Source organism: Protomyces lactucae-debilis (genome assembly GCF_002105105.1).
Source record: "Protomyces lactucae-debilis strain 12-1054 chromosome Unknown BCR37scaffold_3, whole genome shotgun sequence".
NCBI classification, from domain to species: Eukaryota; Fungi; Ascomycota; class Taphrinomycetes; order Taphrinales; family Protomycetaceae; genus Protomyces; species Protomyces lactucae-debilis.
The window spans coordinates 635,297-648,202 of NW_024467995.1; the positions used below are offsets into that span (position 1 = coordinate 635,297).

Genomic DNA, 12,906 nt, shown 5'->3' on the forward strand with positions numbered 1-12,906 from the left:
CGTTGCCCATTAGTCCGTTACCAGCTTCGCTCAGACTTCGCGCACGACCCGCAGCAACAATATCCGGTATGGCGCCCTTGATTGGGTGCTGCCGTTTGACACCACTCCAGGCATCGCCCTCGGCTGTTTGACTGGGACCCTGACTGCTCAAGCGTTGGAATTTTTCCCGGCCTAGTCTGCTGAGCCCACCAGATTGGTCAATAGACCGTATATCTGGCCTGCAACTCTCAAACACCGCCAGAATGCGTCTCTCCGATTCAATCTGTTTCCGAACATACTCCTGCATTGCAACCTTGAGCTCAGTGGATGTACGTGTCTGCCAGCGCCTGTTCTCTTGTAGAAGGTTGCCCGTGACACGATTCAATTTGGCCGTCAGACTTTGTTCAAGTGCTTTTGCTTCTTCCAGACTTGCAAGTGCTTCGTCTACTTTCGAGGACGCAATACTTGCCGACGACTTCATGCGTGACATATTAGCAGTCTTGGTGATGGATGCATTCTGCGCCTGATTGAGTTCGCGGATCAAAAAGTGCCGTGTGGTGAGGGTCTCTTTGACGACGTACGCGTCGGATGCATGGTAGAACAAGGCGTCACCCAGGGTACCCGCCTCGAGTGTTGCATGGGCAGAATGCGCGTCGCTCACAGCTTGGAGGACTCTGCCAAGCTTCAAAAAGGCATTTGCCATACCAGAATGTGTCTCTCCCACAGCCAAATGTCCAACGAGCTGACCGAAATCTTGCTCGGCCAAGGATAGGTGGCGTCTTGACTTGATGACGGCTTTCAATTTGCTTCCAGAGTCCTGCGCTAGTAGGTAGAATTGCTTTGCAAGTGGACGCGCATTGGCTAGTTCATGACAGTCGTCTGGCGGAGGTTGTAATTGCTTGATGGCTCTACGCTTGATTCCCGTCGCTGGCTTACCCTTGTTCATGACGGGTGACCAGCCAAAATCTGCCTCGATGAAATGGACCACCTCCGAGTCTCGAATGAGTACCAAATTACTGCAAATAAGATTGAGCCAGTGCTGTACATTGAGCTTGTAGCGCCGCTCATCTTCCTCCGTGCCAGCGCCAAATGAGCTGACTGCCGGGTAGAGTGCGGGGACCATACACTCGGGGTTCTGTATGACGAGGTGGTCTGCCAGCTTCTCTAGTTCATGGTGCGTCCGCCGAATATCCCTAAACTGCGTCGTCCGGAAGCCGGGGAGGTTTGTCTGTGCATCCAAGCGAATGATGGGGTCCTTCTTGGCGGCGCGTTCGATGGCAGTGACAAAGATGCGCAGGAAGTACTGCTTGACGGGCTGCTTGAAGCGATTGTTGGGTCCATTGATGATGTCCTCTGCTACTGCTGCATCCACCTTGCCTTGCTCCTGCGCCATCCCTGCTCCTCCAGATGCCTTGTATCCCAGCTGTAGTCCTGGTCCTGGTGCTTGTGCTGGTTGCCGTCATCTGCTGCACGTGAGCTGGTGGTGTGCCATCTGAGAAGAAATACCAAACTTATACCAGACTACATGTATACTATATATTCTGTACTATACTTAAGCTTATACTAGTATTTCAAAGAACTATTATGCTTCTACCTCGCTTATGCAGCTACTGCAGACATCAAACTCTGCTATTGAAACATGCTCGGGCTGCATCGACTGCTTCCTCAGCTGCATCTGCCTCCAAAATCCGTAATATAGGCATCATTGCTCACATTGATGCTGTATGTCACTTGCTCATTGATGCTTCACACTGACTGTCAAGGGCAAAACAACAACCACAGAGCGTATGCTCTTCTACAGTGGCTTTATCCCCAGAATAGGTGATGTCGACGAAGGCAACACCGTTATGGACTACCTCCCTGCTGAACGGGAGAGGGGCATCACAATTCAGTCTGCTGCCATCACATTCCCATGGCAAGACCATAAATTCAATCTCATCGATACACCGGGACACGCAGACTTCACCTTTGAGGTGGAACGCTCATTGCGTGTACTCGACGGTGCCATTACAATCCTAGACGCCGTCGCGGGTGTGGAAGCACAAACTGAAAAGGTATGGAGACAAGCCAACAAGAGGCAAATTCCACGACTTGTCTTTGTCAATAAGATGGATCGAACAGGTGCTGGCTTTGGTCGAACCATTCGAGAAGTCGGCTCAAAGCTTGCTGCTCGGCCATTGGTCATGCAGCTGCCCATCTTTGAGCAAGGCACTGATCAAGGCGATTTCATCGGAGTCGTCGATTTAGTGAAGCTAGAGTGCTTGGTCTGGCCCAAAGACTCGGATGGTCGGCAAGTCGCCATCACGCCCCTCGATCAATATGCGAATGACGCTCTACGCCGGGAGGCGCATCAAGCACGCACTGCCATGGTAGATTTACTCTCAGAGCTAGATGAGCCAGTCTTTGACGCCTTCATGGAAAGCGAGGATGTCCTGACCATCTCGGCACAGGTCTTGCAGGCTGCAATCAAACGGCATTGCCTCGAAGGCAACCTAGTACCTGCCTTTGCAGGGGCTTCCTTCAGGAATATCGGCGTGCAACCGCTACTCAACGCAGTCATTGACTACTTACCAAGTCCAGACGAACGACCAAAGGCCTTGGTTGTGGTCAAGGGAAACGAACGCGCTTTGGTCAATGATGACCCTCCCTGTGCCCTTGCCTTTAAAGTCATCATCGATGCTCAACGAGGTCCAATGGTCTTCGTGCGTGTATACTCAGGTACCATCGCGCGAGGAACCATGCTCCTCAACACGACCACCAAAAGTCGAGAACGCGCGTTGAAAGTGCTTCAGATGTATGCCGACGAGGCGCAAGAAGCTGAAACAGTCAGTGCTGGCAACATTGCAGTCATTCTCGGCTTGAAGGACACTCGGACGGGTGATACACTGGTTTCAACAAAGGACAGCAAGACAGACTTTCATTTGCAGCCTATTGATGTGCCGCCACCAGTCTTCATGGCCACATTGGAAGCGACGACAGCTTCAGAGACAAAGGCCTTGACTGCTGCGCTCGACAATCTCTTGCGTGAAGATCCTAGTCTGCGCGTCACGCATGACGAAGACACTGCTCAAACGCTCCTCAGCGGCATGGGAGAACTACACCTTGAAATTGCAGCAAACCGATTAGTCAATGAGTTTAAAGCTCGTGCTACGGTAGGCAAGCTGCGAATCGGCTATCGTGAAACTGTGATTCGCGTTGCTACTAAAAGCGACTTTTGTGAACGTATCGTCAATGGCAAGCGCGGCGCTGTACAAATGACAATACAGCTGGAACCCCTTCCTGAAGACTACATGCCTGGGAAGCATGAAGTTCTCGTGGATGGCAATGTCGTCGCAGTCAAGTTACCGTCAAGCAAGACAGAATTTAGCAAGGAAGAAGCACTCTTGGCGTGTCAAAACGGAGCAGACATTGTCCTTGCCCGGGGTTTGATTCTTGGCTACCCCTTGCATGGCACTAAGATGACCATCACTGTACCAGAGTACGACCCCGACACTACACTTGCCAGTCTCGTGTATGCCTCTCGATCTATTGGTATGGCAACTCTCCAAGAACTGGGCCAAGATGGCATGGCGATGCTTGAACCCATCATGTCAGTGGCAATCTCGGTCGAGGAGAGTGTACTGGGCCAAGTCATGAACGACCTATCTGGCACTCGAGGTGGGCATGTGCTTGCATTGGATGGCGTACAGAACGAAGACGTGCCAGAGCAAAAATCATTCTACAGCCCACCCGATGCAACAATGCGGAGTGGGTCTGCGAGTAGCCAGAGCCAGTTGCGTACGATGCAGGCCAAAGTGCCACTTCGAGAAATGGTGGGCTACTCACGGGCCTTGCGAAGTTTGACTGGTGGCCGCGGCGTCTTCGTCATGGCAGTGGACAAATTTGAAAGGATGAGTAAAGAAAGGGTCAGGACTATTGACGCGTGGTAGCTCGATGCACTACTTTTTGAGGAACTCGTAGAACGCCGTGCTCTCAATCTGAACATTGCCAAAAGTCTTCATCCGCTTCTTACCTTCCTTCTGCTTCTTGAGCAGCTTCATCTTTCGCGATGAGTCTCCGCCATAACACTTTGCAAGGACATCCTTTCTCGCAGACTTGATTGTGTCGCGAGCCAAGATCTTGCCTTGACACGAAGCTTGAATGACAATGTCAAATAAGCCTCGCGTCAAGAGTGGCTTGAGACGAGTAACCCATCGCTTTGCAAGCATTGCTACCTGCGAGCGGTGCGTCACGATGCAGAGCGCGTCAACAGATACATTGTTGACCAGCATATTGAGCTTGACGAGATCACTTGCCACATATCCGGCGTCTTCATAATCCAAACTTGCATAACCACGCGTCAACCCCTTGAGCTTGCCGAAAAAGTCATCTAGCAGAGATGGCAATGGTAAGGTGTACTTCAGCAAGACACGTTCTGTTGTGAGATAGGTCGTCTCAATCATAGAGCCCCTGGATTCCTCGCAAAGGGTCACTACAGGTCCGATGTACTCTGCAGGGAAGATCATTGTGGCTTCCACAACAGGCTCCTCGTACGTGTATGCCTTTCCATGCAGCTTGCCATGATCTGGAAAGTCTGTTGGATTGCTGATATGTGTGACTTGTCCATCTGGCGCAGTCACCTGGTATGGCACAGTAGGATTGGTAATGATGACCTCCCCTTGAAATTCATTCTTGAGGCGGTCTTCAAAGACCGACAGGTGAAGACTCCCGAGGAAGCCTATTCGCCAGCCATTGCCTAGTGCCGCTGATGACTCTTTGTGTACACTGATGGACCGGTCGTTAAGAGCCAAATGAGAGATATCCTCATCAAGTTTGCCGAAATCGCCGGAATCTAGCGGGAATATACCAGCAAATACCATGGGCTTTGTCTCTGCAAAACCGGGCAAAGGCTCAACAGGCTTGTTTTCTAGGTGGAATGTATCTCCAATGTGCGCATGCGAGCTTTCCTTCATGCCGGTGACGACATAGCCAACCTGACCACTTCGCAGAGCGTCCGTCTTGGTGCGTTCTGGATACATAACGCCCACCTCGCTGACTTCATATTTGCGACCGGTGTGGTAGGACTTGATCTTTTGGCCGGCTTGCATCAGTCCTCCAAAGATACGGACCATGGCAATGACGCCAAGGTAGTTGTCATACCAAGAATCAATCAGCAGAGCTCTGAGAGGGAGATGCAGTGTGTCCTGCGGTGGTGGCACTCGAGCAATCACAGCCGGCAAGACTGACTCAACGTTCAAATTGGACTTTGCCGATACTTGGAGTGCATCAGAAGCTGGCATATCGAATGTCGCCTCAATCTGCTCCACCACGCGTGCAGGTTCAGCTGTTGGCAAATCAATTTTATTGAGGACAGGGATGATGTGCAAGTCCTGCGAGGCTGCAAGGTAAAAGTTGGACACTGTCTGCGCTTGAATACCTTGTGAAGCATCCACCAGCAACAGACAGCCATCGCATGCAGCGAGGGACCGAGATACTTCGTTTCTAAAGTCGACGTGACCTGGGGTATCGATGAGATTGAGTAAATAATCCTTACCATCTGTATGCCGGTGTATCATGGAGCATGTCTGTGCCTTGACTGTGATGCCACGCTCTTGCTCAACTTGCAGCTTGTCTAGAATCTGTGAAGATTTGGCAACCGTTGGTATAGTTCCTGTCAGCTCCAGTAGCCTGGATGACAAAGTCGACTTGCCATGGTCGATATGAGCAATCACAGAGAAGTTACGTATCCGCTCTGGATCGTAGTCAAAGTGAAAGGCCTTGCTGAGAGACTGTGAAGCAGAGAAGGGCCTGGAGGAGCACTTGCAGAGCGTGATTGAGCGAATACTGAGCTTTCGAGCAGCAGGGAAATAGAGGCCCATGCAGTAAGCTGACGAGTAGCCTTCTATAGCTTCAGCAGCCTTGAATAATTCCTATCAAGCTAAACTTAGGCCTCTCAAACAGGAGTACTCAGCTGATCCACTTGGTCGTCCGCTTTCTTGCCTCAAATTTGACTTTCACGCGCTCAAACTCACCGACAACGACCATCACCTTCTAAGTATCCCCAGCACTTCCAGCCCAGGTACTCAGAGACAAGGGCACAGCCCAGTGGACAGACTCATAGTGCCGACGCAGCGAGCACAGTACAAAGGCAGCGACACAGAACCTGCGCGCGACGCACAACGATGGCAGCGCGAAAGCTACAAACTGAAATCGACAGGTGAGGCAATCCCTCTTCAGCGCGTCTAGAATCCATGCTAACATGAACCAGGACCTTCAAGCGAGTCGGTATGGCGTTGGTGCCTCATATATTACCCATACTAACATATTCTAGCGGAAGGGATCGTCGTCTTTGAGTCTATCTACGAGAAGCTCAACACCTCGTCCAACAAGGCGCAAAATGAGAAGATTGAGCAGGACTTGAAGAAGGAGATCAAGAAGCTTCAGCGTTATCGTGACCAGATCAAGACATGGGCATCTAGCAATGACATCAAGGACAAGAAGCCGCTGCTAGATCATCGCCGGCTCATCGAGGTGCAAATGGAGAAGTTTAAGGCTTGCGAGAAGGAGATCAAAACGAAGCAATACTCGAAAGAGGGACTGAATGCTGCAGCGAAGCTTGACCCCAAGGAGAGGGAAAAGATGGAGATGTGTCAGTGGCTATCACAATCCGTGGATGAGCTTGAGCGGCAAGTCGAACAGGCGGAAGCAGAAATTGAGCTCTTGTCGGCGCAAGTCAAAAAGGGAAAGAAGGATACATCGAAAAGCGAAAGACTTGAAGAGGTTGAGCACCTGATTGAGCGCCATAAGTGGCACAACGACAAACTCGAGCAAATACTGCGGCTTGTCGAAAATGGCGGACTTGAAGTGGAGCAAATTGCTGACATCAAAGAGGATGTACAATACTACATCGACTCAAATCAAGATGTCGACTTTGCCGAAGATGAGAACATCTACGATGAGCTTGAACTCGGTGAGAACCAGAACTCAGACGATGATGACAACTCCAGTTCAGATAAAGAGGACGCACCGCCAGCCCCGGCGCCGGTAGCTGCTGCTCCTGCCCCGTTGCCGAAATCGCCAGAAGTCCTCAAGGCGAGACCGATACCGAAGAAGATTTCCGAGCCTGTCAAACCCGTCGTCATACCGGCAAAAGCGCCAGCTGCTCCAAAACTCGTTGCTGCAAAAGCGTCGACACCTGTGGTACCTTCAGCAGTTGTACACGACTCTCCCACCAAGTCAGTTGCGCAAGCACCCGTACAAGACGAGAAAGAGGAGAAGCGAGCGCCGCCTCCTGTCCTCAAATACGCTTCAGCTGCTGCGACAGGCGCCAATATCCGCGACAAGCAGCCTCGCATAGACAAGCTGCCTGCGCCGTCTGTTGCTCCCGTCATCTCACCGACGATGATGTCTACAACAATCGGCTCAAAAGCCAGCCCTGTGGTGTCTAGTCCGCGTCCTGTTGCTCCGCCTCGAGTTGACTCGGCCATACGCACAGGTGCATCAACGCCAGCGATTCAAGAGCCCCAACAGCCAAATTACCACATCCCGGCATGCTTAGCGGATCTGATTCCCGAGGAGCACACCCTCACTGAAGAGGAGCGCAATCAAATGTTGGAGACATCGTACAAGTACATGCCGCATGAGATTGATGGCGAGCGGCCGAATCACTATGTGCCACAAGAGCCATACCCGACACCGCCTTACTACCCCTCAACGCCGCTCGACATCTTTGATGAGCCTGAAATCATGGAGAAGATGGACATTGACACGCTATTCTACATCTTCTACTACCAAAAGAGCACATATCAGCAGTATCTCGCGTCAAGAGAACTAAAGAAGCAGGCGTGGCGTTTCCACAAGCGGTATCTTACTTGGTTCCAACGGCATGAAGAGCCAAAAGTGATAACGGACGAGTACGAGAGTGGTACGTACAGGTACTTTGACTTTGAGGCGTCTTGGGTGCAGCGAAAGAAGAATGACTTCAAATTCCAGTACGAGTATCTCGAGGATGAGACTTGATAGCCTCTCCTTTTTGTTGTAGCACCTTCAACCCAAGACCACACATCCTAAATATGAGACTAGTGCAAGCTGCTACGAGGCGATACATGTCGTCTGTCGGTCCGTCTGCTGATGTGTTGACTGAGCTCTTGAGACCCTCTAAGCTACCCGACAGCATTAAAGAGCGGCCAAAGCAAGAATCCTTCATCTTTGGCCGCGAGTATGACAAGCACAAGGGAAAGCCTAGGAAGGCGTCTCTCCACATCAAGCCTACTCCAAAGCAGAGGCATGCGCTTGCACAACTTTCAAATGAAGATAAAAGCCGTCGTAAACAGCTCAGAGATAACAAGCATGCTCAAATCCTGGCGTCGCCTGTCAGGTTGTGTGCATATACGCGCACAAGAATGCCTCGGGCGCTCATGATACCCCTCTCACTGTGTCCACACCCGTCGAATAAGGATGAGGACTGGATCATGCCGGACTTTGAACGGAAAGTGCCAGGGAAGCATGTCTATGTGACCAATTCGAGCAAGATCTTGGAAGCACTAGGATCAGGCAAGAACGCATGGAAGCGGCTACAGATTGAGGATGATGAGCCTCTCTCTACACGCAAGGTTGTTTGGAGGCCAGATATGATTGAGCATGTGAAACGAGAAATGGTGCGCTGCAAATGGCTCGTACAGGAGCTGTACGATTGACGCCCGAAATGAACCCTTCACGAGGCAGAGAGTCGTGACAATGTCTTTCTGCTACGAAGATCCATTTACATGGCGAATTGTGCTTGGAGTTTCGCGAATTCCGCCTCTTCGTCCTCTTCCTCCTCGGTCGCTGCTACCTTTGTAGCTGGTACTTTGGAAGAGACCGGCTGTACAGGTACACTGCCCCCTTGCAGCAACTTTTGCTCAATGTCTTCTTGCTGCATTGATTCAAGTTCAGCCAGCAGCTCATCCTCATCTTCTGCATTCGTTGCTCCTATACGCCCTCCAAGCACACCTGATATCTCATTACTGATGTCGAGCTGGTCCTGGATATCGTCCATGACCTTGTCCACCTTGTCGATGTTCATGCCCTTGTGAATGTTCTTCATAGCAGCCGCACCTTGCTTCATTGCCATGAGTGTTTCGTGTTGCACATTGGCATTTTGAATGCTGTACAGCTGCGTCTCAACAGTACGCTTCGTGTCTTCTAGCTTATCCGCCTCTGTCTCATACTGCTTCTTCCGCCGCAGGGCAGCCATTGCAACTACATGTCAGCCGACGTGCTCATAATATACTCAGCGTACCTCTCTTGTTGTGCATATTCTTCTTCGCAAGTACCTCTTGCTCATCGGCCTGCTTAGTCAGATAGGCTTGCCGCTTCTCTAGCAGGTTCAGGGATGACTGTAGCTTGACAATAGCATCTTTAGGTTCATCCGCACGTTTCGCGCCGCCGCCAAATACGCCCCACATGGTTTAAATAGATATTGAAGAGAGCGCTAGATGGAGCACAGTCAAGCGACGCTCTCTGAAGCAAGCAGTGGTGTGAGCGCGCGCTGACTACGACTGGAGGAGCAGGTGTTGTTGGGTCTGTTGGATGATGCTCGTCGTGGGCGGAAGTTGGCCGGAGAGACACGTGCAGGGATGTCAAAGTATAGACTGAACTACACTCTGTATATATACACTGGATACCTAGGATGCTTGATACACCTGCTGAAATTGAGGGCGATGTGCTCTACAAGCCTCTGGCATGCTCAACAAAGACAGGCCCAGCTTACTTGGTACTTGTAAACAGCCAAATCGCTCCAGACTCACTCGTTGCTTACCTGTGCACTGTTTTCAACAACGAAGTAGATGCAGCAGACACTTGTAAGATGCTTCAAGCTGCTTCTGTATGACTGCTGATGGTGAAGACCCCCATAATGAACATTTCGACCAAAGTTCGTTCAAGGAGTACTGGTTTAAATACAATGCTGTTCTTTTGCTCGCAACTTCCCCTGCTTTGGACCATGACCGAGACTGGCAGCAGGACGTCTTGGGCACGTACTACATCAAACCAAACTACATCGGACACTGCGGACATATTTGCAATGCAGGCTTCCTTGTACCCATCACGAAACGGAATGCAGGCTGTAAGGACTTCGTCACCCATGACCAAGGCGAGGCTAACATCCAGATGGAAAAGTGCTGGCCAAGTCTTATCCTCACTTCGCTTCGAGACTCAAATACCGGAGCAGCGTCTTTAACCTAGTGTTTGAATCTAACGTGGCGAGTACGCGCTTATGGGACCAACTTGGCTACAAACGTGCTGGCAGAATTGAGGATGCCATTGTCATTAAGGGCGAATCCACAGCTGCCATCGTCTATCAGGGCAACTTTCTCGATGGCTCTGTTGCGACAACATTCAATGGCTGAGCATCATTCAAGCAGAAGAGCAGGAAATCAAATCGCATTGAACAAAGTACACGGCGGCCTCTGTACTACACATCATGCATTGAGTATCATTCATCAATCGTATCCACCTCTTCACGCCGGCGGTTGTAATGCAGCCTCATCCACTGGTTCCACATAATCTTCTTCAATTCCATCTGCCTCAATCTCTAGCGACCCAAGGTCATGAATATCGTTGATCTGTCCCTTGAAAAAGGCATCAGGAGGTGTCACCGTGCCTAGACCACGTCGCATGGCTGTATTGCAATAAGACAAGCCGACGGAAAAGGATGCATTGACCCAGCCAAAGCCTTCGCGTGCAACTCCCTTGATATCCCCACCTTGATTGCCGTACTCTGCCAAGACTTTGTGAGGATCCTTACTTGCCGTCACATCGTACTTTTCAACAACGACACCGTTGTAGTCCACAAATGATTTCGTCATCGTGTACATCCAGCGGTAGACAAGACGCTTCGCTTCATCTTCAAAGCCATATCGCTCGAGACCCTTCCAAGCCAAAATCTGATGAGGTGCCCAGCCGAATGGGTAGTCCCACTGTCGGTTTGGTCGAGCCTGCGTGATGGTCCCACGAGATCGCTCTGTACCAGCAAGCAGCCCACCCACGGCTTCCATCTTTGGTAGTGCCTTCTCCACCAACGCATTGGCCTGCTTCGGAGACGCGAGACCAGCCCAAAGCGCCCAAAACGTTGTTGCAGACTCGAAGCCGCTCTGGCGTTTTGACTTGGTGTTGTAGTCAAAATACATACCAGCTTTCTCATTCCAACAGAATTTGTCCATGGCTGCCTTGCGATTGCGCGCACGACGGTCCCACATGCTGGATGTCTGGACAGAACCATCATACTTGAACTGATCGTTGAAGTATTCGCGAATGACACGAGCAATATCAGTTTCATACTTGTACAGCAGTGCGTTGAGATCTACCGTGGCGAGATCAGCGGCGACGTGCTCTAGCCGGTACGATGTATCGTGCCCAGACTCACGCAATGCACGATCATGCATGAAGTACTCGTCAAGCTCCGGACAGCTGATGCGTTGGTAGTTGTACTCTTCTGTAAACTCTTCGACAGTGAGGCCATGTTTATCCGCGTACGGCTGTAAAAGATGCGTAAAGTGGCTAGCTTCAGTCTCGGGAGGGATGCCGATACCCCTTGCTCGGTAGCGAGATAGGCCAGTAGTATGCTCGAAGCGCGGCTCAGCAGTCCAAACAGTCAAGTACTCCTTGATGCTCGCACGGAAACCAGCTTCCAGGAAATCAAGCGCATCTGGTTCGTGCTTAATCTTATCGAAAATCTGAAGGGTCATGTCTGTCAAGAATGGAGGCTGCGACCGAGAAAGATAGTAGGAGCGGTTTGCATTGAGGATCTTGCCATAGTGTGTGATTTCAAAGATGAAATTCTCCACCATGCCGCGCGCCAGATCAACGCGACCGTCAATGATGAGACCAAGAGATTCAAAGTAGCTATCCCAGCCGTACAACTCATTGAAACGACCACCTGGCACAACAAAAGGCACGCCAATGAGATCCTCTGTGCCATCCTCTTTTGTGTACTTGTTCATGGCGAGAGCCAGCAGGCCAGGCTTCTTATTGACATCGCGGACAAACTCGGGCGTGATGTCTTTTGGCAGGTACTCCACAAGCAAGCCGAGGTTGGGCTTTTCTGCTGCCGCACGCACATAGTATTCGTAAATCTCCGTTTCACTATGCGGCACATAAATGCGAGGGCGCTGGTCTTTGGAACGGTTCTTCGTATCTGCACAAATGATCTCCAGCATAGACTTGTCAATCCTTCGAGTCAGACCGTCCCAGAAAGTGCCACGGATGAGCCGCGCAAGACGATTGACTGGATTCTCATTTAGACGACGCTCATCAAGCAGAATGTAACGCCGTCCATAGTCCTTGGCAAGAACAAGCTCTTGCAGCAAGTTAGAAAGCATGTAGGTGCCACGAATCTCAAAAGACTTGAGACCATGTGAATTGGCAGTTCCAAGGCTTAGCACTTTGGGCCCACTGTCTTCAATAGTGATTTGCATGTTGTTGTCTGTGTCTTCACTTTCAAGTAGGGCCTGAAGCGTCTGTTCCACATTGACGAGAAACTTGCGCGGTTGCTGTGTCTTTTCATCTGCTTGTAAGCTTGTGGCATGCTGTGCACGCAGACATACCTTGAGAATAGCGACGTCTTGGTGCTGAAGGTGGAATCCTGGCTGGACCCTCCGCCTGATTGAAGATATTTCCCTTTTGCTGGTCAGTATCAATATCTAGTAACGTATCAGACATACAGCTGACATGGTCCTTGAGCGCGCAGTACGCTCCCGCTGCTTGAGATTGTCACTGGCATAGAGCTGACTGGCCGGGATGAATGGGTCGAGCTGTTCGGCGCTTTCTCTTCTGTTAAACATGGCGCCGGAGTAGCTCATTTCGTTTGCGATAGCTTCCTTCCCTGGGGCCCTTAGGGTTCCTCGCGGACTCTTGATGCTGGCCGCCTCTCCAACGGATGGGTTGCAATTGAGTGTGGTCGTTGCCGTC

At 50.9% G+C, this 12,906-nt stretch overlaps 7 protein-coding genes across 7 annotated transcripts; 3 read left to right on the plus strand and 4 right to left on the minus strand.

Annotated features, from left to right (window-relative positions):
* Window positions 1-91: 91 nt before the first annotated feature.
* BCR37DRAFT_339721 (Vps5 C terminal like-domain-containing protein) lies at window positions 92-1,312 on the minus strand (the record flags this gene model as incomplete). Its single annotated transcript, XM_040867339.1, has 1 exon — window positions 92-1,312. A coding segment is annotated over one exon (1,221 nt), but the record flags the coding sequence as incomplete, so codon positions are not given.
* Window positions 1,313-1,510: 198 nt separating this feature from the next.
* On the plus strand, window positions 1,511-3,971 carry BCR37DRAFT_377026 (P-loop containing nucleoside triphosphate hydrolase protein). Its single transcript, XM_040868717.1, has 2 exons — window positions 1,511-1,701; window positions 1,743-3,971. The coding sequence occupies exons 1-2, from the start codon at window positions 1,564-1,566 to the stop codon at window positions 3,906-3,908; spliced, it is 2,304 nt and encodes a 767-aa protein (XP_040727589.1). The 5' UTR covers window positions 1,511-1,563; the 3' UTR covers window positions 3,909-3,971.
* BCR37DRAFT_401993 (translation factor GUF1, mitochondrial) lies at window positions 3,918-6,842 on the minus strand (the record flags this gene model as incomplete). Its single annotated transcript, XM_040871878.1, has 3 exons — window positions 3,918-5,710; window positions 6,731-6,747; window positions 6,772-6,842. The coding sequence occupies 3 exons, from the start codon at window positions 6,840-6,842 to the stop codon at window positions 3,918-3,920; spliced, it is 1,881 nt and encodes a 626-aa protein (XP_040727590.1).
* A 1,221-nt stretch (window positions 6,843-8,063) lies between these two features.
* On the plus strand, window positions 8,064-8,654 carry BCR37DRAFT_391184 (uncharacterized protein; the record flags this gene model as incomplete). Its single annotated transcript, XM_040870969.1, has 1 exon — window positions 8,064-8,654. One exon carries the CDS (start codon window positions 8,064-8,066, stop codon window positions 8,652-8,654), a length of 591 nt encoding a protein of 196 aa, XP_040727591.1.
* On the minus strand, window positions 8,599-9,527 carry BCR37DRAFT_377031 (Snf7-domain-containing protein). The gene is made up of 2 exons (XM_040868718.1): window positions 9,239-9,527; window positions 8,599-9,198 (listed from the first exon to the last, which is right to left on the minus strand). The coding sequence occupies exons 1-2, from the start codon at window positions 9,402-9,404 to the stop codon at window positions 8,720-8,722; spliced, it is 645 nt and encodes a 214-aa protein (XP_040727592.1). The 5' UTR covers window positions 9,405-9,527; the 3' UTR covers window positions 8,599-8,719.
* Window positions 9,528-9,825: 298 nt separating this feature from the next.
* BCR37DRAFT_391186 (uncharacterized protein) lies at window positions 9,826-10,346 on the plus strand (the record flags this gene model as incomplete). The annotated part of the gene is made up of 2 exons (XM_040870970.1): window positions 9,826-10,063; window positions 10,108-10,346. 2 exons carry the CDS (start codon window positions 9,826-9,828, stop codon window positions 10,344-10,346), a joined length of 477 nt encoding a protein of 158 aa, XP_040727593.1.
* A 111-nt stretch (window positions 10,347-10,457) lies between these two features.
* On the minus strand, window positions 10,458-12,797 carry BCR37DRAFT_391187 (family 37 glycoside hydrolase; the record flags this gene model as incomplete). The annotated part of the gene is made up of 3 exons (XM_040870971.1): window positions 10,458-12,502; window positions 12,543-12,615; window positions 12,660-12,797. The coding sequence occupies 3 exons, from the start codon at window positions 12,795-12,797 to the stop codon at window positions 10,458-10,460; spliced, it is 2,256 nt and encodes a 751-aa protein (XP_040727594.1).
* Window positions 12,798-12,906: the final 109 nt, after the last annotated feature.

Coding starts and splice junctions, on each gene's coding strand:
- BCR37DRAFT_377026 (XM_040868717.1), top strand. CDS start 1,564: ATGCTTCTACCTCGCTTATGCAGCTACTGCAGACATCAAACTCTGCTA. Junction 1,702..1,742: donor TCATTGCTCACATTGATGCT/GTATGTCACTTG, acceptor CTGACTGTCAAG/GGCAAAACAACAACCACAGA.
- BCR37DRAFT_377031 (XM_040868718.1), bottom strand. CDS start 9,404: ATGTGGGGCGTATTTGGCGGCGGCGCGAAACGTGCGGATGAACCTAAA. Junction 9,199..9,238: donor GAATATGCACAACAAGAGAG/GTACGCTGAGTA, acceptor GCTGACATGTAG/TTGCAATGGCTGCCCTGCGG.